Source organism: Bos javanicus, chromosome 28 (assembly GCF_032452875.1).
Source record: "Bos javanicus breed banteng chromosome 28, ARS-OSU_banteng_1.0, whole genome shotgun sequence".
NCBI lineage: Eukaryota > Metazoa > Chordata > Mammalia > Artiodactyla > Bovidae > Bos > Bos javanicus.
Window position 1 is genome coordinate 27601671 of NC_083895.1, and position 27667 is coordinate 27629337.

Genomic DNA, 27667 nt, shown 5'->3' on the forward strand with positions numbered 1-27667 from the left:
CTCCATGCTCTCCTGGGCTCTTTTGCTAACTGACCATGCATGGGAGGGAGGAAGGGATGCAGAGGCCTAGCCTCAGACTCCCGGAGCCTCACCCAGTGGGTGGATGAAGCCCTCTAACTTATCTCCCTGTGTTCAATGGCAAGCAGGAATCTTCTACCCACAGACTAAGGAGAGGGGTCAGAGAGCAAATTGCTAAGCTCTGTCCAAGGGAGGGGACCCTGGGACAGTCAGGGAGGGGCTATGGTGAGAGCTGGGAGCAGAGGGGGAGAGCCCAGGAATTTTAGCAGGGGAAGCCAAAGGATAGAGTGGGGCTGGCAGGGCTGGCCGGTTGGGGGCCTGGGCTGGAGGCAGGGATTGAAGGGTCCTGGGCTGCACAGACAGGCTTCAACAAGGTTTCCATGGCTCAGACCACACAATAGTGCTGAAGACTGACACTTTGCACTTACTCTATGGCAGTATCCTGAGACCGTTACACATAGCAGCTCACTTAACCCTTACGAGAACCTCACAGGGAGGTACTATGAGCACACCCATTTTATAGATGAGAAAATCGAGGCCCAGAGAAGTTGAGTGACTTGCCGAAGGTCATACACGTGAGTGGAGCCTTGCTAGGATATGACACTCAGCCGGGCTGTGTGCTCAGAGTCTGGCCTCCGACCTCTGCTGCTGTAGCAGAGCACCCTGCCACAGAGTTCCCACCACCTGTGTTTCTGGGCTCACGTGGCTGCTGCCCCAATGGACTGTAAGCCCCCTCAGGTACTGGGTATTCCTGACAAAGGTGGTATGCAGCTGGAGGGCAAGTCAGGAGAGGGGAAAGTCACAGAGAAAGACAGTGCCCTAGGTTCCAAAGGCAAGGGCCAAGCCTGGGGTGGGCCTGTTAGGAGGGCAGGGGAGTAGCACGGAATATGGGCCGTAGCCCTTGGCCACCATCTCTGCCTGCCTCCCCATGTGACACGGCGCTCCATTTGTGTGGATCAGGCTGGTCCTCTCACACCCTCTTAGCTGCAGCTTTCAGCAGGCAACATAGAGGTGGTTGAAAAGACCCCACATTCAGAGAATACGGTCAGAGGGCAGGGTCTGCTTTAGCCACCCCCCCCACCCCCCACCTTCCACCCTGCTTCTGGCTCCGCGTACATAAATATAACCACCACGCTGGACTTGGTTCCAGCGGTGAGAAGTACTTTCTATTTCTGGTAATAGTGACTGCTTCCCTCTCATGGACACCTGGAGACATGCTGGGTCCTAAACTGAAAGACCATGCATGCGCTGGTCTCCTTCAGCTCCCAGGAAAGCTGTGAGGCAGGCCCTGCCAGCCCATTTCCCAGAGAGGGAAAGAAAGGCGCAGAGTTGGCCTGTGGTCACCTGGCTCCTCAGCGCTGGAGCTTGGTTTGGGCCCAGTCAGCCTCATTCCAATGCCAACGCTGTTTCCCCAACACCCTCTTTCATGTTTTAGGTTCAACTGTTTAAAAAGGATATTTACCTTGAGGAGAAAGCCCTCCCTGTGAGTGCTGAGTTGGTGTTAAAGAGGCTTTATGGCACCAGAAGGCTTGACCAAGCCCAGGGCCCTCTGACTTTGGCCTGTGTGTGTGACCACCACAGAGATGGCTGGGCCCACCCCCACTGAGTCCTCACTAGACACCAGGGCAGCCCCTGCAGCTCCTCCCAGCAAGCCCCCTGGAGCTAGTGAGAGTAGGGGACCCCAGAAGACCAAGGGACCAATGCAGTCAAGGGGCAGAGGTCAAGTGGACAAGCCCTCTGTGACCGGCGATGATGGGGAACATATGGCTTTCCACTCAGCCAGGAAGGGCCTTGAATAGACGCTGCTAATGAGAACCAGCCTTGCTGCTCTAGGGGCCACCTGCCTCCTCTCTTGGAGCTTTAGAAATGGTCTTTGCAAAGAGGGGACCTCCACGCACTTTGGTGAAGGATGGTTCAAGATGCCAGAACAACGGGCCCCATTAAGCTGAGATGGAGGCTGGGACTCGAGACGCTGGCTGGCCCGGCAGGCACTGGAGAGGTCATCAGCCAGGCTAGGAAAGCTTGTTCCTTCCCACGGCCCCTAGCTTTTCTTCAGAGGCAAGGAAGAGCTATCCAAAGTTCCAGCCCTCACTCGCAAGGAGACAGCCTACAGCCAGGGTGAGACACCTGCTGGATGTGTCTTCATTTATTCATTCCATTAATACTTGTCAGGCACCGACTGCATCCTAGATCCTGTGTAGACGATGAAAACCTGACTGCAGCCCGCTTACCCTTTTGCAGAGAGAAACCACCCTATAGTGATTATAGTCCAGATGGTCAGTGCTTAGCTGGGAACAATTAGGGACACGGAGAGAGGCACCTGACCTGGGGTGAAGGCAGGCAGGGAAGACTTCCAGGAGGAAGAGGTAACTAAACTGTGATCAAGGAGGAGCAGAACTTCCAAGGCAGGTGCAATTCCTGTAAACTACAGGAGAAACGGGCAAAGTTCTTTTTAAAAAATTATTTATTTGGCTGTGTTGAGTCTTAGTTGCGCCACGCAGAGTCTTTCATTGCAGCACACAGACTCTAATTTGGGCACATGGGCTCCGTAGTTGTAGCATGTAGGCTTGGTTGCTCCGTGGCATATGGAATCTTAGTTCCTCAACAAAGGATTGGAACCAAGTCCCCTGCATTGTAAGGTGGATTCTTAACCACTGGATCACCAGGGAAGTCCCAGGAAAGTTTCTTCTAGAACGAAGCAAGAGCAAGGATGGTGAGAAGAAGGTTGTCGAGGTGAGCGAGGACCCAATTGTGAAGGACATGATGTCCAGGAGTTAGGACTTTATCCCTGGGGTTATGTTCTGCTAAGCCAGACTTGCAGTTTACAGAGCTCCCCTGATCCTTCCTGCTCCAGCACTGAGCATGTTTAGAAGAGGCTGCAGGTGCGGGGCTGGCTGGAAGGCTTAAAATGGGCTGTGATGAGAGTATTTACAGAATCACAGATTTCCAGAAATCGGCAAATGCTGCACAAAGCAGGGCTCTCTTCCCTATTCTCCCCAGCATGAGTAAGTAAGTGTTTACTAGCACAGAGTCCTGTTGAAAAGATAGTCAGCACTGACTTGGGGTGGGGAGGTGGAATGAGGCAGGCTCTGGACAGATTCATGACTGGCCCTCTTTGAGAGGTCAGCCAGGACGGAAGTTTCTCACCATCCAGAAACTTCGGTTTGTCTATGTTGCTTTACCCTACGCACATACAGGCAGGAGAAAGGAAGGGAGAAGTAGACATAGGGATCCACCTAGCTCCCTCTCTTCCCTGGCCTTGAAGAGATTTTAGAAAGCAATGTAAAGCTTATTTCCCTTGTTCTTATATTGGTGTTGTTTAGTCCCTAAGTCATGTCCAGCTCTTTTGCAACCCCATGGACTGTAGCCTGCAAGGCTCCTCTAGGATTTCCCAGGCAATAATACTAGAGCGGGTTGCCATTTCCTTCTCCAGGGGATCTTCCTGACCCAGGGATCAAACCCAGGTCTCCAGCTTTGCAGGCAGATTTTATACTATCTGATCCACCAGGGAAGCCCTTGTTCTTGTATAGAAGGACATAATATTAATCAGCAAATTAATCTACAAATAAATCTATCATCCATAATTTTAACATGATTCTAATACCAGTGAATTTGGGGGTTAGTTAGGAGTTCAGTGAAACAATATTCCATTTCATTTGGAAAAATATCTTGTAAGAATTTCAGAAACTTTTTGAAAAATAGAGAAAGGGGCATAGGAAGGAGAGGTGTAGTTCTTCTACTAGATAGTAAAACATATTGTAGAAACAGAGCAATTAAAACAACAAACAGAACAGAAATAAAGCTAAATGCATCTTGAAATTTGGTCCATGATAAAGACTTCACTTCCCAATAGAAAAAGAAGATAGATTGTTCAGGAAATGATACTGAGACAACTACAAACAGCTTAGAAATCAGAATAAATTTCAAATGAACAAAATACTTAGATATAAAATGTGCAGCCATAAAATTAGAGGACAAAACATGAGCAAACATTATATTTCTGAACTGAGGAAGGTCTTTCAAAACATGACCTAAAACCCAGAAGCCATAGGAAAATATTGATATATTTGTTGACATAGATGTAGAGTTTCCATATGGCAGAAAGTATATCATAAAAAAGACAAATGCCAAACTGGAAAGAATATTTGCAACACATATGACTCTCAGTTATTATTCTTGTCAAAGAGCTTTACTCAAATCAGTAGGAAAAAGATAAACCATGCAGTAGGAGTTTTTGGTAAAGAATGCACACAGGCAGTTCCCAAATAAATACAGCCAGTCAATAACCATTGGCAGAGATGTCCACCTTCAGCACAGATGTGAAGATCTAGATAGAAATTAAAGTCCAGTTTCAAGCCTCTCCTTGTGCCTCCCCAATACCCTACCTCTCAAGGAAGTGGAGTCCCAGTTTCCAGTTGGTCAATGACAACATCCCTCCCAAGATCTCCTGAAAAAGCCTTGGTTAGCCCCAAACTTGGCTCTGGGTTGGAGAGACGCACCCTGCTACCAGGGACGGCTCTGTAATTAGCAAACCATGTGATTATCCCCACCATGTAAATATTATTCAGAGCGGGACTGAAGATGTTTCTTGGAATCCTTTCCTCCTGACCGTTTCTTTGGGCCTCTCAGTGTTCAGCGTAACTGAAAGTTTACACGGGGAGGTTTCCGGGTTTTCTCCTTTGTGCTATTCTTAGCATCACTTATCCTTGAGAGGAGAGAAGCCTGGGCCCTTCTGCTACATGAGTGGCATCTCCACCCTCTTGTCCCTTTGGATGCTTTCCACAAGCCCATCCCAGGCCCGGGGCATGCTCCAGTGTGCTACCCGCCTGACCAGTGCGTGGATTCTGCCCACAGGGACCACCCAGCCTTGTCCCCTGGGTATGTCCCCTGAGCAGAGGCCTCTGGACACTCAAGTCCACAGCTTCAAGGAGGACCCAAGCAGCCCAGAGAGGTTTCATGTTTACAGCAGACGGACCCAGAGAAATCCTCCTCTAGATATAGGGTCTGATTTGAATCTACTGCTTGGCGAGGACAAACCTCCATTGACCCTGAGACGTATCAGATCAAAAGCAACCTTACTGTGTTGTGGTGGGCTTAGGCTCAGTTCAGTTTAACAAATTTCAGTTCAGTTTACCGTGATGATGGCAGCTACCATCTCAATAGGCTCTGAAGATGTAATTGAATGACCCTGTGAGTTTATATAGCTAGTCCCATTCTATAGATGAGGAAACTGAGGCATGAGGAAGATAAGCAGCTTGCTCCAAGTCACACAGCCCTCGGTGGTGGAGACAGGATTAGAACTCAGTCTGCCTGACTCAAAACCCCAGACTTGGGAAGAGACTGAGCCCATCTCAGCCAACAGGAGACTCCAAGCTTAGAGCTAGTCATGTGAAGGATGTGGTGTGTCCAGGGACAGGCAGGTCAGCCAGGGTGCCCAGGCAGAGAGTAGGTGGGAAGGTGAGGCACGAAAGGAGCTAAAGTGGTACATCGGGATGAGATCGAGGCTGACCTTGGAAGATATGTGAGCAAAAGAGAACCCTGGCTAGTTCTTCAAATGGAGAGTGATGGGATCCAGGTTTCTCAACTCTCTATCACCTTGGACCTCCTGGTCACCCCACCCCAGCCCTGGATTTGCACAGCCTCAGGCTTCTTCTCACCTCCACTCTTCTCCTTTGTCCTGAATCTGGATCATAAACCACTGGACTGTGGCCAATGAACCTGCCTCAAATTTCCAACCTGAATACCGATCTGTGTACTTTGCCCCCTGGGGGAAATGGGCATGATGGCTCTGCATCCCACAAAGATGGGAGGTATCCAGACATTGTCCAACCAGGAGAGCCCCATTAGCCAGGGTGAAGGGACACTGGACAGTGGACAATCTGACCTGTTCTGGCCTGAAAACACATTCCGAAGGTCAGTTCTGATACCCAAACCATCCTTAGATAGGTGGCCATGAGCACCAACTGTGTAAATGAAGAGGACTTGGCCAATCACAGTCAAGGAGTTCAGTGTGCTGTGGGCTGAGTCCCCAGCATCCTTGCTCCCCACCCTGTTCCCACGTAGGGGTTCAGAGCATCCAGGTGGGCAAGGAGAAGCTCAGGGAGCTACTTCCCAGAAAGACCCAAAGGAGGCTGACCACCCGCTGTCCCCTTTCCCACCCCCAGTCCCTGGAGATTTCCTATGATGGTCCATGTCCATCTTTCCCCAACCTGCCTCCCAGGCTGCGTCTCCCAGGGATGATCACAGCGGAATGGGAGGGAAACCGTGGACCCTCTGGGAGCCCAGGTGAACCAGGCACTAAGGTTTGCTTCCTCACCTCCTTGCCCATCCTCACTCCTCTCCCACTCTTTCAGGGCCAGCCGGGCACCCGGGGTTTTCCAGGATTTCCGGTAAGTGGAGAGGACTGGTGAGTTGTGTCTGCGGAGACCCCCGGTCCTGGCTGGGTGATGAACTTCAGGCAGGGCTGGCCCTCAAGCTGCCTGTGCGCTTCTAAACCCCCGTCAGCAAGGACCCCCTCCTGCTGGCTTTCACAGAAAGCCGCCAAGGAGAGTAGCCTGGTGCTCGACTCACAGTGCAGAAAAGGACAGGGACATCAACGTGAAACTAGAGGCACGGCAGGCCAGACAGGCTGCAAGGTCACAGGCTAGGAAGCCCGGCTGGCCGTGGACTCTGGGGAAGATGATGCATCTTGGGGAAGCCACCTCCAACCTGGCTTTGAGGGTTAATCCGCCTGGGGTGTGGGGCAGTCGGCTGGCCATCTGAATGTCCGGGGAGCCCCTCCTAAGGCCTACGAGAGATTCTGAAAGCAGGATAGGAGGCAGGCCTTTCCCGCAGGCCTCAGGACTGGCTGGCCCTGCTTTCCAGGAACACGCCGTCCACTTTCCTCTAGGGTGAGAAGGATTTTGGTACCAAGGTAACTGCCACCCGTCAGGTGCCAGGCATGGGGCAGGTGGCATTTCATTTACTCCTCACAAAAACCCCATGTGGGAGATTATTTTATTCCCCATTTTAGAATGGGAAGCCAAGGCTTACCTGTTTCATAACAGCCAGTGGTGAAGCAGAGACATGAACCCTACCTTGTTAGAGTCCAGAGCCTGTGTCCTTAACCACCCCCAGGCTGTCTGTCTGCCAGAACGCCTGTGATGCTCAGTCTTCACATCTGGCCTGTTTATCTTTCAGGGTCCCATTGGGCTCGACGGCAAACCGGTGAGTGGCCTCTTTCACACTGTGGGCTCCTCCCCCTCGCTTAGTCCAGATCACTAACCTGGGGTCTTTTAGTCCTTCTACGAGACCCTGACTCCTTAGAAGGCACTTTAGATAAAAATGAATGTTCTTGGGGTGTACAGTCATTGCCAATGAGAAGGGGAAGAAGGGCCATTAGAATGAGTTGTCCCAACCCCCTTGGGTACAAGTCCGTGGCCAAACTGTACCCTCAGCATCTGGAGCAACAGCCGTCCTAGAATTTGCTGATTCCGGGCCTCCTGAAGGAGCTGGAAAGGAGTGAGGCGGGGAGAGAAGAGGGCTGGAGAGCTCAACCTGCTATTCTGAAAGGAGCCCGGGCTCTAGCTCACACCCTCGCCCCCCGAACCCTCACCCCAGCACCTCAGGGTGCCTCCTGTGTTCTCCTCAGGGTCTCCCATCCTGGTTGAGCCCCTACACATGCCCAAGTCCATGGGGAGGCTGCTGCCCGTCCAGAGCGCCTCTCTGTTCATTTCAACCCTTTTGACATGGCCGCAGACACAGATGTTCATGAGAGGGGCAGCTGTCGGGGAGGGGACCTGATTGCAAACAGCTCACTTGCTCTTCTCCTTCCAGGGCCGGCCGGGACCAAAGGGGGAGATGGTAAGACCAGATCACCCTAACCCTAAGCCTTCTCTCAAGGGTGGGTGGAGGGGTCGGACTGGCCCTCCTGGGCTATCAAACCCTACCCAGCCGAGGGAGTGTCTGCCCCAAGGTCACTCCCCAGCTGGGTGCCACGCATCCCACTTACTCGGCACAGGGAGGAGAGGTGGGCAGGGGGCTTCTCCACCTGAGGAATGAGGAAAGAGAGGTCCAGAGAGCGTCCTTGCTTGGCCAGTGTTACACAGAACTGGCAGCTGGTGTCCCCAAACCATCACTCATGCTCAGCACTCACACTGGGAGCGAGGGGTGTCCATCCAGCACTATGTCCTGAGCCTGATTTTCTTTTTTAAAAAATAATTTTATTTATTTATTTTTGGCTGTGCTGAGCCTTCGTTGCTGAACAGGCTTTTCTCTAGTTGTGGCGAGCTGGGACTACTCTCTGGTTGCGGTGTGCGGGCTTCTCCATGCAGTGGCTTCTCTTGTTGCCACGTGTGGGCTCTAGGGCTCACAGGCTTCTGCAGTTGCTGCGTGTGAGCTCAGTAGATGCAGCTCCTGGGCTCTAGAGCACAGGCTTAATAGTTGTAGCACACGGGCTTCGTTGCTGCACAGCACATGAGATCCTCCAGGATCAGGGATCAAACCCGTGTCTCCTGCATGGACAGGCAGATTCTTTACTGCTGAGCCACCAGGGAAGCCCTGAGCCTGACATTCTAGTGTTCCCTGCTCCAGGCTGCCCAGGGCTCCAGGCGCTCCTGCCCCAGCCAGGCAGACAGCAGGCCTGGGGAAACACACCACTGTCCCCACCTTCCTCCTGCTCCTTCCCACCTTCTGCAGAGCCTTAACACAGTCCATGCAACCCCAGAAGTAATGATGATGGTCATCAGCTGGGCACTGTGCCCTAATCCTCATAATAACAGCTTATTGTCCTCCACTCTATAGAAGGGGAGATAGAGGCTCAGGGTGGTTGAGTATAGTGCTCAAGGCTACACAGCTCATAAGTAATAGAATGGGATTGAGACCCACATGGTAGGATCTTACCCTCCACCATGCCTCCTTTTGCTACCAGGGTTCTTTGTTTAGAAAGAAAAGGACCCTTCTAAGGGGCTCCTCCTCCTGCCCTCCCTCTGCCCCACCCCAGTTAACCACCCATGAATCTTCCCTGTCTGTTCTGGAGTCAGAACAGATTTGAGTGTGGGGGGGAAGGGTGAGGCCATCACTTCTACCACGAACCCACATCGGTGTGATAGATCCCCCTTCTGCCTCATGGTCATCCATCAAAATCCAACAGGCCACAGAGCCATTAGGCTCCTGTTTGGCTTGGCACAGGGACCCCAAGCTATTAATTCCACATGCCATCTAGTGTCATTATCTTGGCCTGCTGATCAGCTGACCATCTCCCACTCTCCTCCCTTCCCGGATGGTTTACCATCCGTCTGGCGTCCAGCTTGAGGGCTAGGGCTTACCACACCCCCCACACCCCCCGCTTAACCTGTGTCCTCACCTGTCAAAAGGGGGTCACCTCTGCCCCACCCACCTCCTAGTAGCCCTGAGAACCTGATGTAAGGTGTAGACAGGATCAGGGTCCCACCAGTGGTGTAAAGGAGAACCAGGACTCTGAATTCACGTCTTGTCCCACCACTCACAGGGCTGTCGTAAGGTGCGAAGAGTTAATTCGCATCAAGCGTTTCAAACAGTGCCTGGCCCAGAGGAAACACCGCCAGCAGCACACTGCCCTGACCCCGACCTGTCCTAAGGGGGCAGCCTCAAGAGCTTGTTGGTGCCAGGTGTTGCTCGGCCTTGAAATACTTAAAAGAAACTCGAAACTCAGATTTTTGTCGTACTCTCCATGCTCTTCAGTATTGGCAGTTAATTGAAATAAAAGTGTGTGGGTTCAGCAGAATATCCCCGGGGACCGTGATTGTCCCATGGGCCACCATTTGGGATGTCCAGACTCAATCCTCCATGTGTCTGCAGTCCCAAACCTTCGGGTTATTTTGCTGGGTCCCTGGACCTCCCTCTCTCATCATACTCCTCTCTCTGTCCCCAGGGAAGGTGGCCTGGTCCCCTCAGTTCAGTCCCCTTCCAGATGCATCACAGTCTGTTGAACTTGATACTAAACACCTGGTCCACCGCATGGGCTGGGATGCCAGTGGTTTGTCCCAATGACCACTTGTCCGTTCCCACAACCTCCTGGGAACCTCTCAGTTTGGTAATTGGCCCAGTTAGCAAGTCAGGGACAAAAGGAGGCCTTTCATCCACCCAGATGGATCTGTCCCCCATCCTGAGGTCTCCAAGCCCTACAGAGACTGGCCTGGCAGACAGGCCCTCACAGGCCCTAGGATGGTGGCTGGAAGGGACCTCAGAGCCCCAGGGGCTGGGGCACTGCCTGTGACTCCAGCCACTTTCGGAAGCCCTGCTCCCCGGGGTTCCAACTCAGTTCCGAGCACGCAGCAGGGTGGACGCAGCTGGACCTCCACAGTCCCAGTGCTGCCACTGCTCACTGAGCCACAGGGCCTCGTCTCCATCACCTCATCCCGGAGAAGGAGCGATGCCAGCACCTTCCTCTCAGGCCAGCGTGGGCGTGAGCTCAGCATGTCCCAAAGCCTGCCCCCGAGGGAGTCTTCAAAACAAGGGGCGCCTTCGCTCTCCCTCTCCGCTCCACACCAGCCAAGCGTGAGGCCTCCTCAGCCCTGGCCTCAGGTCAGGCCCCTAAGAGAGCCAGCCGGACGCTGTATTCTCCTCAGAGAACTGGGGTCCATCCTGAACCCAGGCTCATTTCTCAGCCTTGCGAGCTTTTGACCAGACCCCTTGGAGGGGAGCTCTGAGGCCCTTACATTCCTCCAAGGAATCCAGAACACAGAGATGAAATTCCTGCTTCTTCTCTTTGGCCAAAATTTCCTCCAAAGTTCCTGATGTCTGGAACACTGCCCCAGCCCCCATGTCCCCAGAAGCCCTTCTGGCTCAGTGGGTTTGATGCTGAGGCTGCGGAGGGTAGGAGTTAGAATGTGCTTTTGGTTCTGAGAGGAGATGGCCTGAGAGTGCAGGGCGTCTGGCAGTAGCAGAGCCCTGTCCTGCACGCCCACGCAGCCTCCTCTGTGGCCAGCCCACAAGATGCTGGCAGGTGCAGGGATAAATGAAAGATGACACCTGTTCTTCATCGTAGTCAAGTGCGGGGAGCAGGGCACACCTAGTCATGTCTGCGGGTGGATGAAGAAGCTGGGCCACAACAGCTGGACTGTCTCGGGCACAGGAAGACCAGACATGGGTGGCTAAGCCCGGCCTTTGGGACTCAGGCCTTTCAAAAAGTTTCTTGCGCAACCCCATGCAGGCCCGCAGGACTGATTCCACCCGTCTTCTTTGTTCCACTCACCTGTGCGTGTTTCCGTCCCTAAGGGTCTGGTGGGTCCCTGGGGACAGCCGGTTGGTATCTCACCCCAGGGCTTTCCAGCAGAGAGGCTTCGGGCCCTGAGTCCTGAGCCTCGGTTTCTGACTCTCTCATTTCCATCTCTTTGTAGGGACCTCAAGGACAAAAGGGAGAAAAGGTAAGCCGATGGGGGTTTTCTAGAATTTTCATCTCAAGAAGCAGTCTTCCAACAGGTTGAAAGGGTTATTTTCAAACTTCAGTTTTTATCAACAGAAGCAGGGAACCCGCTGTGGCACTCAGTGTATGAGAGAGAAGGGAGGCTGCCCTGGGTGGGGGTCTTTTCTTGAGGGAAGGGGACAGCCTGGAGCCTGGCCCTTCTCAGCCTCTTTCTCTACACATCCCACCTGCCACCTGCATAGTATTTCTGACCACCTCCCATGAGCCTCTAGGATTTCAGGGGGTCCGTTTTGTAAACTCCTGGCTTGGCCCTCTTCCCAGGCTTCGATGTGCTCTGTCTCCTTGAATTTCTGATGGGGGCTCTGCTGGGCTTGCTCCCAAATGAATGGTGCAGGGACCTGGCACCCCAGCTCAAAGAAGGCATGTCTGAGGGCTCTTGCCCTTGCCTCGGTGTCCGCTATTCCCACCCAGGGACTCCTGTTTAGGGCCCACCCAGAGGATGGACCTTTCCGGAAGATACTCCCAGCCAGGCATGGAGCACACCCCTGACTCCACCGTCATGGCACACGATGTATGGTGGCAGAGTCCTGCCCTTGGCTCCGTGGGGCCACATGAAGGCAGGCCCTGGGGGTTTCTTCCCCGCTGCCAAGCAGGCATGAGGGAGGGAATCAGACAGAGCCCAGAGGCGGGTGGTGTGTGTGCGTGTGTGTGGTGTGTCCCCGGGTCCTGAGGTTGCCCCCCAGGGTCCACCTCCCAACAAGTGTCTAACACCTCCTCTCCTTCCCTCTCTTCCCCAGGGTCAGTGTGGCGAGTACCCACACCGGGTAAGTGAACCCTGAAAACTGATCCATCCCTGGGGCACAGCCCCCAACTTAGCCTCCTCTTCCCTACAGTGCTTGGGGCCAGGCGCACACAGATCCTCTGCACTCAGCAGACAGAGCAGCGCCATGATGGGGGCAGTGCGTCTGGCCGGCCCCAGGGTTGTGCCTGGTGATCAGCGTGTGTGTGTTTGTGCAGAGCTATGTGTCTCTGTGTATCTACCCCCGCGCTGGCTGGGGCTGGGAGCCCCCAGCATGCGTGTATCTGGAGCTCCAAGTGCCTGGCTGTGCGCTCCTCAGCAAGTAGCCTTCAACATAAGGCTGTGCAACTTGTGTGAGTCTGGTCTGGCTCCCTACCCGGCGTTTCTGTGTGTCTGTCTGTCTGGCCAGCTGCCCGGCTGTCTGCCTGCCCTGGCCAAATCACAGGGACTTTTGGGTTAGTCATTGCTTCAGATGACCCAGACCTGCATGCTGGGAGATGGTTGGAAGCTGACTGTCAGTGCAAGAGTGAAGTCTTTGTTTTGCCTAAGAGTCAAGGCAGCCGCTCCAAGTGCAGTGGGGCTCTCAGGGCTAGTGTCCTGGTCTTCCCCACCCCCAATCCAGTTCCTCCGTTCCCTTGCTGCACGCCAGGATACGGAGCCCAAAGCCTGCTGTAGTCCTGTTGAGGGCCCTCAGATGTGTGCACTAACTAACGTTGAGAGCCACTCGGGGGCGGGGCTGAGGAGGGGCGGGGGGCAATGAAGGTGCAAGAGCCCCAGTGAGCTGGGACACCCCTCATTTTGTGGATTGCCCTCACCACTCTCAGCCCCGGGCAGCGGGGACCGGCATGACAGGCATCTTTAGGTGTCCATCCCCCTGTCGCGGGCAGCCTTGTGCCCCCCAACACACACAGTGTGGCCACCCTGGCTATCCACCCCTGCCAGGCAGGGGGCTTGAGGGAGTGGAGAGAAAGACTAGTCAGACTCTGAGTCAACCAACCTGGCTCCAAAAGGCCCCAGGAGGGCCTTGCTAGGTGCTGACCTCTGGTTCCCAGGCCAGAGAGAGGCTGGGGGCAGGGTGCAGCCTTGAATGTGAGCGGCTGGGGTAGGGGTGAGGCCAGGGCTGAGTAGGGGGCTCAGGCAGGCCGGCAGCAGTGCAGACAGAGCCAGCTTGGCGGCGGCATGTGCTCCAGGGAGTCAGGGGCCCTGGTGTTCCGGCCAGCCTGATCCCGATACAATAATAGAAGGTCAGCTGTGTTTATTTGAAACGATGGGCTCACAGGATTGTTATGTTACCCGAAAGAAAGACAGCATCCCCCAGCAGCAAAGACAACACAACTGCAGCCGCTTTGACAGTGTGTCCTTAGCTCTGAGCGTGGGGCAGGGAGAAGGGAGGGACTCTGCCCTTGAGCCCAACCCAGGAAGAGGGAGCCAGCAGGGATGGAAGGCCCCAGCACGCCTTGGCCACAGGCTGCAGAGAAACCCCAGGTTATGACTGCGCCAGGGTGTAACAAGTCAGGCTGGGTGAGAGTGGAGTTGGGGATCCAGCTCATGGGCAGGGCAAGGCAGCTGGCACCTTCCATTCATCTGGAAGTGGGTAGGAAAGCAGGGTGTTTCTCGGGTAGTGGGGCTGTTGCCTTTCTGAGGGGTCCACAGGCCTGAGGGGGGTGGCAGGCCTCCCAGCCCATGAGATACATGATCGAGGTGGTCTGAGCCTCTGTGCCAGCCTGCAGCATCCCCAGGGAGAGAGGGGTAGGCCGGGTGGACAGGGGGTGTCTGGGGTGCCCTGGGACTGGGAACTGGTATCTGAGCCTGGCACTCACTCTTCCCGTTGCCCTGTCTCCCCCCAACCCCCTACCCCTAACCCCACACCAGGAGCACCTAAGTGGCTCTCTAGCAGCTCTGCGCTCCAACCAGATAATTATTCTGAAGGTTTGTAGGTTCTGGAAGGTCTCTGGGCCCCTCTGGTGAGAGGCTCCATGGACACAGAGCCCAACGTTGCACATCCCCAGGCCCCAGTGAGAAGGTTGGGGCTCCTTGCGTAGCAGATACCCACTAAGGTGGCAATGACCCAGAAAGGCCGTGACTGGGCTCCCGGGTCCCTGGCTGGGTGCATCCTCAGCCCAAGCAGCCCTTGCTTCCTAATGCTCCTCCCAGCCACCTTGTGCGAGCTACAATGCTTTCAGAAACAAGAGGTGGATTATATGCCCTCTGTTTTCACATGGGTTCTAACCTCTTCCTAAAGCTGTGGGGTGCTCAAGTCCACTGGATAGAGAGACTGGAAACAGCTAGAATTTTCAGAAATGAAAATTGCGTTAGCTAACATGATTGCCTCTCCCCGCCCCACCCCCACAAAAAAGTGCTTGAACATGCCAGAGACGTCTTTGTCCAGCCTCGATGTTCCAAGCCCCTGGGTGAGACCTCAGTAACACTTAGCTGGTGCCCACACTGGTCACACCCTCCTGCTCAGCCCCCAGGAGCCGGGCTCGGCTCTGCCCTTGACCATCTTCCCCAGATTCCCTGACACCAGCCCTTCTCGTCCAGCTGAAAAAAGAACCCAGGGGTGGCTGCCCACCAGCCTGGCTTCAAGTACCAATTTAGGCTGATCCTGTGGCTCCCAAATCAGAGCCTCAGAGTCTGTTCCCCTCAGCCCTGCAGCCTCTGTCCACGACCAGGGACCGTGGGCCTGGCAGTGCAACGTTGGGCCGTATGTCGGGAGGCCTCTGTGGCCCGGCTTGGCTATGGAGGGCAGGCCTGGCTGGGGAGGCCCCTCCCCACTGGGGAGTGCTGCTGCCAACACCCCGAGGGCTTGCCTCCTTCCACGGATGGGGTGCCTTCCAAGGGCAAGCTCAGCACTGCACCCACAAGCCTCGAGCGGCCCGTCCATGCCCTCCCTCCAGTGCCTCACACCCGCTAATCTCTCTTCTCTCTTCGTTTCCTCCCTCCCTCTCGGCCACCCTGCCTTCCTGGCGGACTTTCGACCCTCCTGAACACCTGCGATCTTTGGCCTCTGCCCTCTGGCCTTCCAACTCATCTTTCTCCTCAGCTGCTGCCTCTCCTCAATTCAGTGCGGCTGGCTCCACCCCCAGTCATTAAAAGGCGGACCTTCCAGGTAGACACCTCCCTTGGCCAGACCACACGGGGCTTCCCAGGGGCTGGCAAGTCTCTGGGCCCTGACGAACCAGCTGGGGCTGTGACAGTGAAAGTCGCTCAGTCATGTCTGACTCTTTGCGACCCCATGGACTGTAGCCCACCAGGCTCCTCTGCCCATGGGATTTCCCAGGCAAGAATACTGGAGTGGGTGGCCATTCCCTTCTCCAGGGGATCTTCCTGACCCAGGGATCAAACCTGGGTCTCCTGCATTACAGGCAGATTCTTTACCATCTGAGCCACCGGGGCTGTTGGCAAAAGCAGAATCTCACTGCACTCCCATTGCATTAAATTAGACAAAGACGGACCTACAAATGCCATACACGTGGAAATGCACAACACCCAGGCCCAGCAGCTTCAACCATTGTCTCACTGTTACTGCTCACAACAGCCAGCAAAGCAGCCGCCACTGTGTGCCAGGCACCAGGCCATGCATTTTCTAGCCTGCTTTCGTTTACATTCTCACAATGGTTGTATGAGTTAGGCATGATCATCCTTGTTTCACAGATGAGCAAATCAGGCTCAGAGATGTTAAGTAAGTTGCCTGAGGTCACACAGCCAGTAAACTGCAGAACACCCACATTCTCCAACTCTTACTAGTTATGCAATTTGGGGCGAATTACTTCACCTTTCTGTGCCTCCGTTTTCTCATCTGTAAAATGAGAATAATGATGGTTCCTACTGTATAGGGTTATTGTGTATGCAGAGCACTGGAAATACTTCCTGGCAGTTTAAGCGCTGAAGTTAAATTGAGGCTCAGAGAGGTGAATTTGTACCCAAGGTGGCACAAACAGCAAGAGAGAGTGGGAACTGGCAGTCGAGTCTTCAGACCCCACACCCAGGGCTCTCTCAGTTGGACCTACACCCTTTATATTTAGAAATGCAGATTGCTTAGCATCTGATCACTTGTAACCTGAGTTTGAGAAGCAAGGGAATTTGCAGAGGAAATGTAGCCCACAACCAACAGGTGTAATCATTGTGAGCAACTGCTTCCTTCTTCCTGCCTTACTAAGCCAAGGAGGCTGGGATAGGACCAGATCACAAAGAACAAAGAGCAAGAGACCACAGACCCAGGGATCTAGGCAAAGGCATTGCAGCTTGATGCCAGGCCAGGAATTCCATGGCTGCCACCCGCACCCCTAGCCTTGCTCACACTGGGGGTCAGAGGTAACCCCCAAGGTCGCAGGAGTGCTGGAAGTGGCAGGGCTCTGAGATGCTCTCTGAAAGCCTGACAGCAGGGCCTGGAGCCACCATCTGGCCTGACTCTGGAGCCCAGGGGCCTGAATGTTCAGGCATCTGATTGAACAAGGCTGAAAAATCACTCCAATTAATGGCTAAAAATACAGAGGGACACGTGACACGTGTGCTACCCAAGCCTCCGTATCCCATTACACCAGCCAGATCCTCGAGAGCTTCCATGTGCTCTGAGCGCTTACCCAACGCCTGGTTATTCAGGGGGCTCACTGGCAGCTCAGAGAAGCACCAGGCCCACCCCACTCTCAGCCACCCCTACCCATCTCAGACTCCATTTCAGGAGAGCTGAGTCCCTGCTCTCAGAGTGGCCATTTGCCTCGGCCCCCCTCACCCACCTCCTGGCCTTAGTTGTACTGACTGCTGTGTGTTGAGCCCTTGCTGGGCTCCAAGCTCTGTTGTGAGAATTCTACACGGATTATCCCATGTAATCCCACACGGGCCACCAGGAGTGGAACTGGCATCCTCATCTCCACCTTACAGAAGAAACTGAGCGGGGCAAGGCATGCTACTGCCTCCCTTTTCAAGAGCAGGAGGAGGATACACCAGAGCTTTCTGTGCTGCCCTGACCTGATTTCTGAAGTAGAGAGAGAATAGGGACCCCTGTCTTTCCTGCTGCAGATTCTGCCTTGAGAATAAGGTTTTTATTCTGTCAGCCACCGTGGGACACAAAAAGGCTTGTCCATTTCCAATCAATAAACCAATATTGATTTCACAGGCTCTGTAAGATGTTTAAACATTGGGTTTAACATTAGTTGAAAAAAATGATGTGTTTAGCAGATGGCATTGAAGGTCATTGCCAAAGTGCAGAAATTTGGATGGTGAGCAATTCTTGCTGGGGGCTTATTTGGAATGAATAGAAAAGTCTAGAGTTCTGGGTTTTGATTCCAGTTCCCCCCAAATTGTCCGTGTGACCTTAGTCAGGATGCTCAACTTCTCTGAGCCTCCATTTTCTCTTCTGTAAAATGGGACTTGTGACCCATCTCTGCAGCTGCCTTCTCCACCATGGACTCTCCGAGCCCTTAAGTGGATTCTTAGACAGTGTGGCAGGATGTAGCTCAGGCCAAGAGTGGCATTGCTGGTGGCCTCTGTCCTAGGATATCCCATTGGAGAGATGGTTCAAGCGGATGCTGCTAAAATCTGAGTTCCCATTCTGAGGTCATGCACTCCTATTTATAATATGGGGTTTGCAGCAAGCATCATCAGGCCCCTTTTCTATGTACGGTGTCATAAAGGATTACTGAGATCACACTGAGAAGGGCGGGCTGGCCTGCAGTCTGGCCACCTGGGTCTCCTGCATCCCAGCCTGGAGCACTCACACCTGCCAGACTCTTCTACTCGAGTCTGTCTGCAGGGCTGGACCCCTCAGCAAGAGCTGAACCCAGAACCTCCCCGGAGAGGTCGTGGAGAAAGCAACCTAACGACACTGGTCTGCATAGATTGCAGATGACACGGGCTGGCCCCCAGCCCCGAGAGCTGGGTCACGTGGACCAGGCTGTCTCCTCCTCCTCGTGATCCCACCCCTGCCTCCCTGGGCTCTGGGTCCACCCTGGGCACCTGCATGGGGTGGGGTGACAAAGGCTTCAGGATAAGGAAAAAGAATAGTAATAGCGACTCCAGAAAGGCACGAAGCACTTTACACCTTCAAAACTCAACCAGACAAAGGGCTGCAAACTCAACTGTCCTCTGAGGTCAGGCACAGATCACACAAGTGATAAAGCAGGCTGCACACAGAATGGTTTGGACGGGTGGGGCCTGAGGGACCCGGAGAGCCCAGCTGATGGCGGCCCCCGAGGAATGTGGGTCTAGCTGGCCCAGGCTCCATTTTCTTCAGCAGAAGCTACCAAGCCATATATATATATATATATATATTTTTTTTTTTTTTACATAAAATCTCTTGCCCAATTGTTTGGTGAGCTAAGCAAAATTCTGTGGCCTCTGACCTAAGGACTCAGTTGATCCTCTGGGCCAGATAATCAAAGACGGCAAAATGTGACAGGAAACAAGGAAAGGCTGTTCTCATCTGACGGCTGGGAGGCCAGGGCGCGGAGATGGTGGGCTCGTCACACGCAGGGAGGCGTCGAGGCAGGCCGAGGCCGCCGGCCACCTCGGCTGGACCCTGGTCATCCGACCAACCTGGGAACAGGACTTCGGCTGGGCCGGGGGGCACTCACCCGCTCCTCTGCCTCTGCCACCGCAGCGGGGCTCTGCCCTGGGGACCAACAGCCCACGCAGCAAATCCTCTCTGGAAGCCTCTCCTCTGGAGGCCTAATGTCTTGGCCACCTCCTCACCGCCACCGGCCTCTGCATGCGTCACCACCACCACACCGTCACCTCACGCCACGCCGCCTCCCCCAGAACCCACGGCAGGGCCTCACCGGGTGCATGGCACTGGGGCGGGATGGTTCCGCAGCCCAGGGCTCTCTCTCTGACACTTGTTTCTACCAACCTCAGGGTGAACAGGGCCAGGCTGGCATCCAAGGCCCACCAGGGCCACCAGGCCCTCCCGGACCGAGTGGACCTCTGGGGCACCCAGGACTGCCAGGGCCCATGGGGCCACCAGTAAGTACCCCTCCTGCTTCCCACCAGCTCCTCTCCTTCAAGATTCACCCCCTGAATTCTCTGGAAGTTTGGGAACTGGGTAACCGATGGGACTCTGGGCCCCCGCTGAAAGGGCAGAAGCACATTGGCAAGGCTGCGGGACGTGGCTGGCCCCGTCCCTGTGGGAGCTGCCCATCCCGTCACGCTCACCAGTTGCTCTCTGGTTCTGAAAACACGTAATGGGACCATGTGTTCCACTTCAGCCACTGCCTCCCAGGGGGGAAACCCTGAGCAGGCCTGTCTCTCCCAGCCTCAGGAGAGAGGAGCTTGGAGAGAAAGTTCCTGGGACCACTCTGATGGATGTCCCCTGCCCCCTGGGCTTAGGAAAACTCGAGTTGGGACAAAGTGTCCTAAAGGAGATAGCAAGGGGGCATCTGATGGCCTAACAGACACGCCTTTGCTGGTGTGTGTGGATTTCCCACTCCCAGGCCACCTTCCAACCAAGTTACACACCCGGTCAGGCAAAAGGACCCTGCCTCGAGCCTGGGGATTGGACCACTGCCAGGAGGGGCCCAGGGAAGCCAACAGACACCCCTCTAGGCAAGACCACACTCAGGCAATAGGTCAGTCCCAGTGTCCACCGGGTCATCTGCTTGTAAGCTCTAGCCAAGCCCCAACTCTTTCTCAGCCCTATTTCATGCAAGAAAGCACCAAGGCAGAGTAACTCAGAAAACCCTGGACTTCTTCTTTAGAGAAAATGCATCTCTACCCAGAGCTAAGACCAACGTCAGCAGTTATTAGAGGCAGAGGGACACAGTCTGTTTGATAATGTTTTTTCCACATGGCTTTTTTTGTTTAAGTGTTTTTCTTTCTTATGACAAAAGCATCATATATCCATTGTGAAAAATTTGGAACATAGACGAAGAAAAAGTTTTAAACTGTCTGCTTTCCCATATCCAGGCTTCCCCATCATTAACGCTGGGGAGAGTCCTTTCCATTTTTCTCCTTAGACTTCTCGGCACATAAATGTTTTTCAGGTCGGTGACGTTTTGAATAACTTAACACTTGGTATCCTGTTACTCTTTTCACTTAATCTCGTACACTATGCCCTTTCTTACATCAGGAGTCTCCCATGATACAGATTTTAGGACTGCTGGGTCTCTTTACAATGTAGTTAACGGGTTCCCTTCTGTAATGCTGCTACTGCTACTAAGTCGTTTCAGTCGTGTCCGACTCTGTGCGACCCCATAGATGGCAGCCCACCGGGCTCTGCTGTCCCTGGGATTCTCCAGGCAAGAACACTGGAGTGGGTTGCCATTTCCTTCTCCAATGCATGAAAGTGAAAAGTGAAAATAAAGTCGCTCAGTTGCGTCCAACTCTTCGCGACCCCATGGACTGCAGCCTACCAGGCTCCTCCATCCATGGGATTCTCCAGGCAAGAGTACTGGAGTGGGGTGCCATTGCCTTCTGTAATATACATCCTTAAACATAAATGTGTGTGCATATCTCGGATGCTTTCATTGCAATAGATTCCCAAAAGTGGAATTACTGGGTCAGGGGTGCCCCTGTCAAGTAGCCCACAATGAGTATGACCACATTCCAGGTCACTTGGCTTCACACCTGGGCCCTCGGCTACCCCGGCTTCCAAGGCTAAGGTTCCATGTAGAGTCCCCCTAGGTTGGGTCAAGCAGCCAGCTTGACCAGAAGGCAGCATGGCAGTGTGAAAACCTACCTTTCTGGGAGAGCCAGCTCTCCTGCTCAGCTTGATCCCCGTAACGGATTTTAAATATTTCCATGATTTCTCCCCAGAACCCTGGGGAGGGAAGTTAGTCTCACTTCCATGGATTGATGGATGGAAAAGCAGAAAACCTAAAAGGAAGTGGAATTTAGAGAACTGAACCAAACAAACCAAGCCAAGAAAATAAACCAAAATTTTTAAAAGTGCTCAAAATCCACTTCTTTCCTGACGGCCCTCACCCATACACACTGGGCTCCCGATCACTGAACCCAAGCCAGGCTGTTTTCTTTGTTAGGTTGTTTATAAAGAAAAAAAAACCAGAATGCGTGTTTTGAAACCAATTGAAATAGGCCAGACTCAGGCATCATGGTTTTCTCCAGCCAGTGTTTGCCAGGCAGACCCACGCCCGAGACCACGCTGGAGCCTGCCTTCCCTTTCCTCTCCCTTGGGCTCCTGCAGGGCTTGCACCACTTCCCCCAGCTGGCTCCTGTGGTCACAGCCCCCCGGGGTGGGGAATGGAGACAGAGGGCTCCCCTGCAAGCTGGCAGGGCCAGAGGCAAAACCCAAGCTCTGCTGGGCAAGGTCAGCTTTCCAGGGAGTGGCTCTAGTTAGGAGGTGGGTGGGTGGGGACCTGGACCAAACACACTATCAATTTCGCATGATGCCATTGACCTATTTTACAGCGGGCCAGCACAGCAGAGATGCCCGAGGCGCCCATGTGGCTCCACAGAGGGACATGAGCCTGTTGTCCCCATGTGCCCTGAGCAGGTTTCAGATGCCCTTTGAGGACCCTCTTGATCTGTTCTCCAGCGCATCCAGAACCCGTTACAACCTCCACTGTAAACGTGTTTGTGTGCATCCCTGCTCAGTCGTGCCCGACTCTTTGCAACCCCATGGACTATAGCTGCCAGATTCCTCAGTCCATGGGATTTCCCAGGCAAGAATATTTGAATGGTTGCCATTTCCTACTCCAGGGGATCTTCCCGACCCAGGGATCGAACCCGAGTCTCTTACATCTCCTGCACTGGCAGACAGATTCTTTACCAACTGCACCATCTAAGTGTGTTTAGCCCTCACCATTTGCCAGTGGAATCCATCTCCACTCACCTTTCTTCTTGCTTCTGCAGGGCTTACCTGGGCCTCCTGGACCGAAGGTGAGGGTCCTTCTGGGTGATGCATCGAGTGGGTGGGAAAGTGCCCTGGTGGGTAGGGGTGGCGCGCTGACAGGTACTGAGTAAGGGGCTGAAAGGGAATTGATCGGCTTCCACAAGGATTGCACTTTCGTGGGCTCAGGCCAAGCAAGTGCTGTGGCTGGTATGGAAGATGCGGCCCTGCTCTCCAAACAGATCATGGTCCGAGTTGGGAACTCAGGTCCCAGGACATTGTCACAACATCCCAGTAAAACAGTGGCTCCTAAGGGGCCAGAACTGGAAAGGACCTTCGGGGCCATCCAGTTCCTTTCGAAACCTTATCTGGAAGCCCACAGTGTCGAGTCTCCCTTTGAAGCTGGAGTCCCTGTGGCTTTAGGAAAGAGAAGTTGCAAAGCACTGATCCAGCCAGTCATTTCACAAATGCAGAAGCTGAAGTCCTGGGGGACATGACTTGTCCAGGTGCCACAGGGAGCCCGTGGTAGAACCAGAACTGACCCTCAGGGGTCCTGTGCCCCTGCCAAGTCGACCCTTCCCTCCTCCCTCAGCCTCTGCAAGACAAGGACTGGTTCTGAAAAGTCAAACAGTCCCTGCTATTGTTCCAAGGTTGGCTGGAGGTGGAGGTCAGAGGTTTTGGAGTCATTGGAAAGAAGAGGGATGGTAACGAGGAGGAGGGGGGTGAAGCAAGAAAACCCCTCTAATGGCCTTATCTTGGTTCCCCTCAGGGAGACCCAGGGATCCAGGGCTACCACGGCCGGAAGGTAAGAAGGAGGGGAAGGGAGGACCCGCTCTCCACCAGGTGACAATCCATGTAGGGCTTCACCACAGTGTACACAGGGTCTGGACTTGGTCCATACATGCTTTTGCACACACATCAGCAGGGGCCTCAAAACTCTTGAATTTAAATGATCAGGGGGTTTGTGTCTCCACTGAGGAAGCAGGAGGCTCAGAGAAGGAAGGGCCTTGGGCAAGTCAGTGGCCCTGCTGGACCTCAGGCCAGGAATGTGTCCCCTGCCAACCCAACTGGCCGTGTCCGCACAGAGGCAGACCAGGTTCTCACCTGCCCCCTGAGAGCCTGGTAAGTGGAGACCAGGCAGAGCTTCTGGGTATGGTAGGGGATATGGATGGTCCCAACTCTGCTGTCTGGCCACTCACAGGCCAAAGAGACAGGGTTCCTATGCAAATAACCCTAGTGAAGGCAATTGCACTAACCACTACCATCCCAAAGCACCGTGTCAGTATTGGGGTAGGGGGTTCAGGGAAATTCATTCTAGGTTGGGAGGATCTCGGGAAGTCGTCTGAGAGAGGACAGCCTCTGAGTTCAATCCTGGTGAATGGGTAAGTGTATCAGTTATCTATTGCCATGTAATGAACCATCCCAAACTTACTGTCTTAAAACAATTCTTTCTCAGGATTCTGTGGCTTGGCCAGCTGTCTCCTCGGGGCTCACTCATGCAGTCACATGGGATGATGGCTGGAGAGGCCGGGGGGCCAAGACAGCCTCGTCCACACGCCTGGGGCTGGCGCTAGCTGCGGCCTGGGCTCCTCTGTTCTCCTCCACGTGGCCTCCCAGCCCCTAGTGTAGGGCGGATGGATTTCCTCACAGCACGGCAGGCCCAGGTCAGCCTTCAAAACAGGCGAGTCCTACTGCACAAGTGCTTTTCAAAAAGCATCTCTTGCATCACATTTTCTGAGGTCCTGTTGGTCAAAGCAAGTAACTCAGCATTCAAGTCAGTGGGGCGGGAGGACTCAGCCCCTTATTCTTATTGTGGGAGGGTGGCAAAGCCTTTGTGACCATCTTTAATCTACCACTGTGCTCCTTCAAGCAGCAGATTTCAAGGGAAATGGCATTTTAGACAGGGAAACAATTGAGCCAAGGCCCAGAGATGGTCATCACAATAACTTTAATAATGTAAAAATAATTTTAACACTATACACCACTTACTGAATGTCTCCTGTGTGCCAGGCTGGCCTTCAATGGGACCTGCATTATTTCTAATCCTAGGAGGCTGGTACTCTTCTTCTCCTATTTAACAGATGAGGAAACTGAGGTACAACCTAAGTGGCTCATAAGCGGCAAAGCAGGAATTCAAGTCCAGGTCACGGCCCTTCCCATGATGCCATGCATCATAAGGAGCCCATCCCACCCTCCAGGCCCCAGCTGGGAGGCTCTGGCGCCTTCCAGGGGAAGAAAAGAGACAGGAGAGAAAGGCAGGACGAGGAAGGGGAGGATTCTGGAAAGGGAAGAATCAGCTCTGGAGAAGCACATTCCACAGGCTCTGTAGCTCTGTAATCCGACAGGGGCCTTCACTGCATTGTTTTATGGGTGCTTGGTGGGTGACATTGCAAGACCCGAGAGATCTTTCATTAGTTCTGCATAAACTGCGAAGTTTGTACTGTGTCAGGAAGTGGAAATTACAGCCCCCGAGGTTGCTTCCATCCCCTCATGCAGACTCACAAAATTTACTGCCTCCCGCTGCAGCACAGGGTCGGCTTTCCCATTAGCAGCCAGACCAGCTCTTTCAAGCTGTGAAGAAACTTCAGGGCAGCAGTTCCCCCTGGGGTCATGGGGATGCTCACGGCTGGCATCCCTACCATGGCAGGCATCTGCATTCCCCTGCCAACTGGAAATCTGGTTCATTCAGAAAGGAGGTTGGCGGGGGCAGTCTGTTGCCCTGAGGATAGAGAGGCGTCAACTTGGGGCTAGGGTGTCATGATGGTACAAGGCCTGTTTCCATGATTGTGGCCATTCTGTATGAAGTTTGTGGGAGGAATCTTTCAGCCCTGACTGTGTGGAATTTGCAGAGGAAATTAGCGTGGTCCTACTGACAGAGGGGCAGCCTCTGATCCTGGGGAAGCCTGCTCTGGAGAGAGAAGGCTTGGGGCTGCTAGAGGAGGCTCAGGGCTGCTGGAGAAAGCACAGATGCACTTCTTTTGCCTGACTAAGGATAAAGCAAGTGCTGATGGGTACCTTGAGAAGGAGGGAGCTCCCCGTCACCAGAAGCATTTAAGGAGAGGCTGGAAAACTATGGGTCTGTCATGTGTTAAGAGAAGCTTCTATATCCGATGGGAGACTGGATTGAAATCCCTTCCTGCTCAGGGAAGCAGCAGCTTCCTAAGAACAGAGCTGGCTCCATCCCCGCTAGAGAGGAGCAGCCTCCCACCCCACCCTGGCTTTATGAGTCAGACCCCTCGAGTCTATGTCCAGGCCTTTCTGCATCCACATCCAGGGCTTGTCAGAAGCATTACTGCTCTTAGGTCTCCTGGGGTTCCGAGAAGGCCCTTCTCCTTCATGCTCAGTTCATGTTCCCCACGCTTTCTTTCTCTGTTGACCTGCCCCTTCCCTTTCACAACAGCCTCTTCTCATGGAATCCAGTGGGAGCTGTGAGGCTGCCGGCTTCTCTGCATTTCTGGAAGGCTCCTGCCACCTCCTTTTCTCCCAGCCTGTCCTTGAGACTTCTCAGTAGGCGCTCCGGAGCCACCAAGTGGCCCTAGAACTCTCGTCTCTGTGCTGGCCCTCACTCTGCTGGGACCCTTGTCCTGTCATCACTGAAGCCACAGCCTCCTAGTCTAACAGAGGCCAGAGGGTGTGCACTGGCGACCAATGGCCAGCAGCAGAGCCCACCCCCAAGAGCTTGGGGGTCTTTCCTCAAGGTCAGGCGATACTCAGGAGGCTACGAGTTCCTGTTCCCACTGCCTGAGCCCCAGTGATCACCATACCCAGGCAGAAGTATTCTTCCCATCAGAATTCTTAGATGAAGAGTCCTTTTTTCATGAGATATTACTTTTCTCCTTAAAGTGTTTCATCCCATTTTTCAATTCTTGGATGAAGAATCTTGCCCAAGGACAAGGGCGGCAGTTACTTCACGTCGCTGGTTCAGCCAAAGTCCTTTCGCTCTGTCTCTCACTCATCTCGTCTCACCTTGGCCCAGTAATTTGATGCGTTATCCCCACTGTCAAGAGATGAGAAGCTCAGAGAGGTCAATACTCTGCCCAGCGTTGCACAAGTCAAGTGTTCGTCACTCAGTCGTGTCCGACTCTTTGCGGCCCCGTGGACTGTAGTCTGCCAGGCTCCACTGTCCATGGAATGCTCCAGGCAAGAATACTAGAGTGGGTTGCCATTCCCTTCTCCAGGGGGATCTTCCCGACCCAGGGATTGAACCCAGGTCTCCTGCATTGCAGGCAGATTCTTTACTGTCTGAGCTACCAGGGAAGCCCCAACATTGCACAGCTAGTGATAATCATGCTGGGATTGGAATCTAGGTCTCATGAGTCTGAACCCAGGAGCCAGTCTTCTTGCCCTAGTGCAGAAGGAAATGTCTGCTCGGGGGAGGGGCGGTGTCACCCCAGGCTAAGCCAACTGTGCAGACCACCCTCCCCTGTGGTTTCTCTGGAATGTGGAGGGGTAACCCTCTGGCTCTTTTCTTTTGTCCACCAAATCTCTTTTCTCTCTTTCCCTCTCTGCTTTCTGCCTAGAAAGAGGCCTAGAAGGAGGGACCCACACGAAGGGCAGCTTGGTCACAGATGCTGGGAAGACGAGAGTTTGCTCCCACCCAGCACCCTGTGCCACCCAATGGGGACATGGAGCTGAGACAGAGGCCATGGGATGCCCCGTGTGTTCAGGGTGTGAGGGGGCCCCACAGAGTAACGACGGACCCCCCACGTCTGCTTCCATTACTCTGTCCTGGCGACTTGACACATACGCGGGGAGGCCTTTCAGTAAGGGAATTTAACTCTCAGCAGAGGCGCTTCTGGTCCTGTGAAGTTTGCTGTTGATTAGTTCCATCCACCACCACTACCACCACCACCCGCCCCAGCAGCTGGTCCCAGCCTGGCATCCTCTCAAAGGCCGGCCAAGGCTGGCAGGGCAGCATCTCCACCGGCTCCCGGAGATCGCAGCCCGGTGTAGCCAGCGGGCCGTGTGCTGCCGCAGCCCCACTCGCACCCAGCCCCATGGCTTAGACACTGTGAGCATTGTGCGCCCATGTGGTACCTATTTGATCCAAATTTATGGCACCAATCTACTTTCAATGTGTTGCAAGACACAAAATGTGTGTTTAAAGCATCGCAACCTTGGCTCTCTTTCAAGAGGATTGATGAGTATTGTCAGACTGTGTATGGATCACAGAACCTGGTGAGAGCTTATCTCCAAGCACGTCAGAACTGGCCCGTCCATCTTGGCAGTAGCGGGGTGCCTTTGACACATGTGGCGGTCTGGGTGTTAAGCCTTGGGGTTTGCACAAAGGACCAGAGCCGAGCACACATTCCCATCCTGCCGGCTCCGGGCTGTGTGTCTTCAGACCAGTGCAGGCAGGATGTGAGAACCTCGTGTTTAGTCAGCTTATAACTGAGGTTGCACCTCCTGGAGGCTGTGGGGCTCCAGGGAAAGAGGGACTCCCAGGGAAGGAGATCTGATGGGCCCTGTGGTCGGCTGGCTAGGGCGCTGGATTGAGGGTATGAGGAGCAGAAGGGCACCCACCCAGCCCATCTGCTCACCCTACCTCAGTCCTTCTACAAAAAGGCAGAATCATTCTGACCTGCCAGTCAGAGCAAAGCATCACGTGGGTGGACATATCATATCTGAAGAATGATAACTAGAATTATTATATCTACCTTTCTGGGCCTTTTCGTGCCAGACTGTA

General features: G+C 53.9%; 1 protein-coding gene across 8 annotated transcripts in view; it reads left to right on the forward strand.

Annotated features, from left to right (window-relative positions):
* COL13A1 (collagen type XIII alpha 1 chain) overlaps positions 1-27667 on the forward strand; it is an 88736-nt gene that overhangs the window by 14377 nt on the left and 46692 nt on the right. For 6 of the 8 annotated variants that reach the window (XM_061405202.1, XM_061405205.1, XM_061405208.1 and 3 more), the window contains 9 exons: positions 6372-6407; positions 7198-7224; positions 7834-7860; positions 11376-11402; positions 12199-12225; positions 15244-15309; positions 19053-19160; positions 22005-22031; positions 22751-22786. In XM_061405202.1, coding sequence (XP_061261186.1) covers positions 6372-6407; positions 7198-7224; positions 7834-7860; positions 11376-11402; positions 12199-12225; positions 15244-15309; positions 19053-19160; positions 22005-22031; positions 22751-22786 — 381 coding nt within the window. Of the gene's footprint in view, positions 1-6371; positions 6408-7197; positions 7225-7833; positions 7861-11375; positions 11403-12198; positions 12226-14072; positions 14130-15243; positions 15310-19052; positions 19161-22004; positions 22032-22750; positions 22787-27667 lie in introns of all 8 variants that reach the window. The other 2 variants (XM_061405201.1, XM_061405206.1) reach the window with 2 other exon arrangements.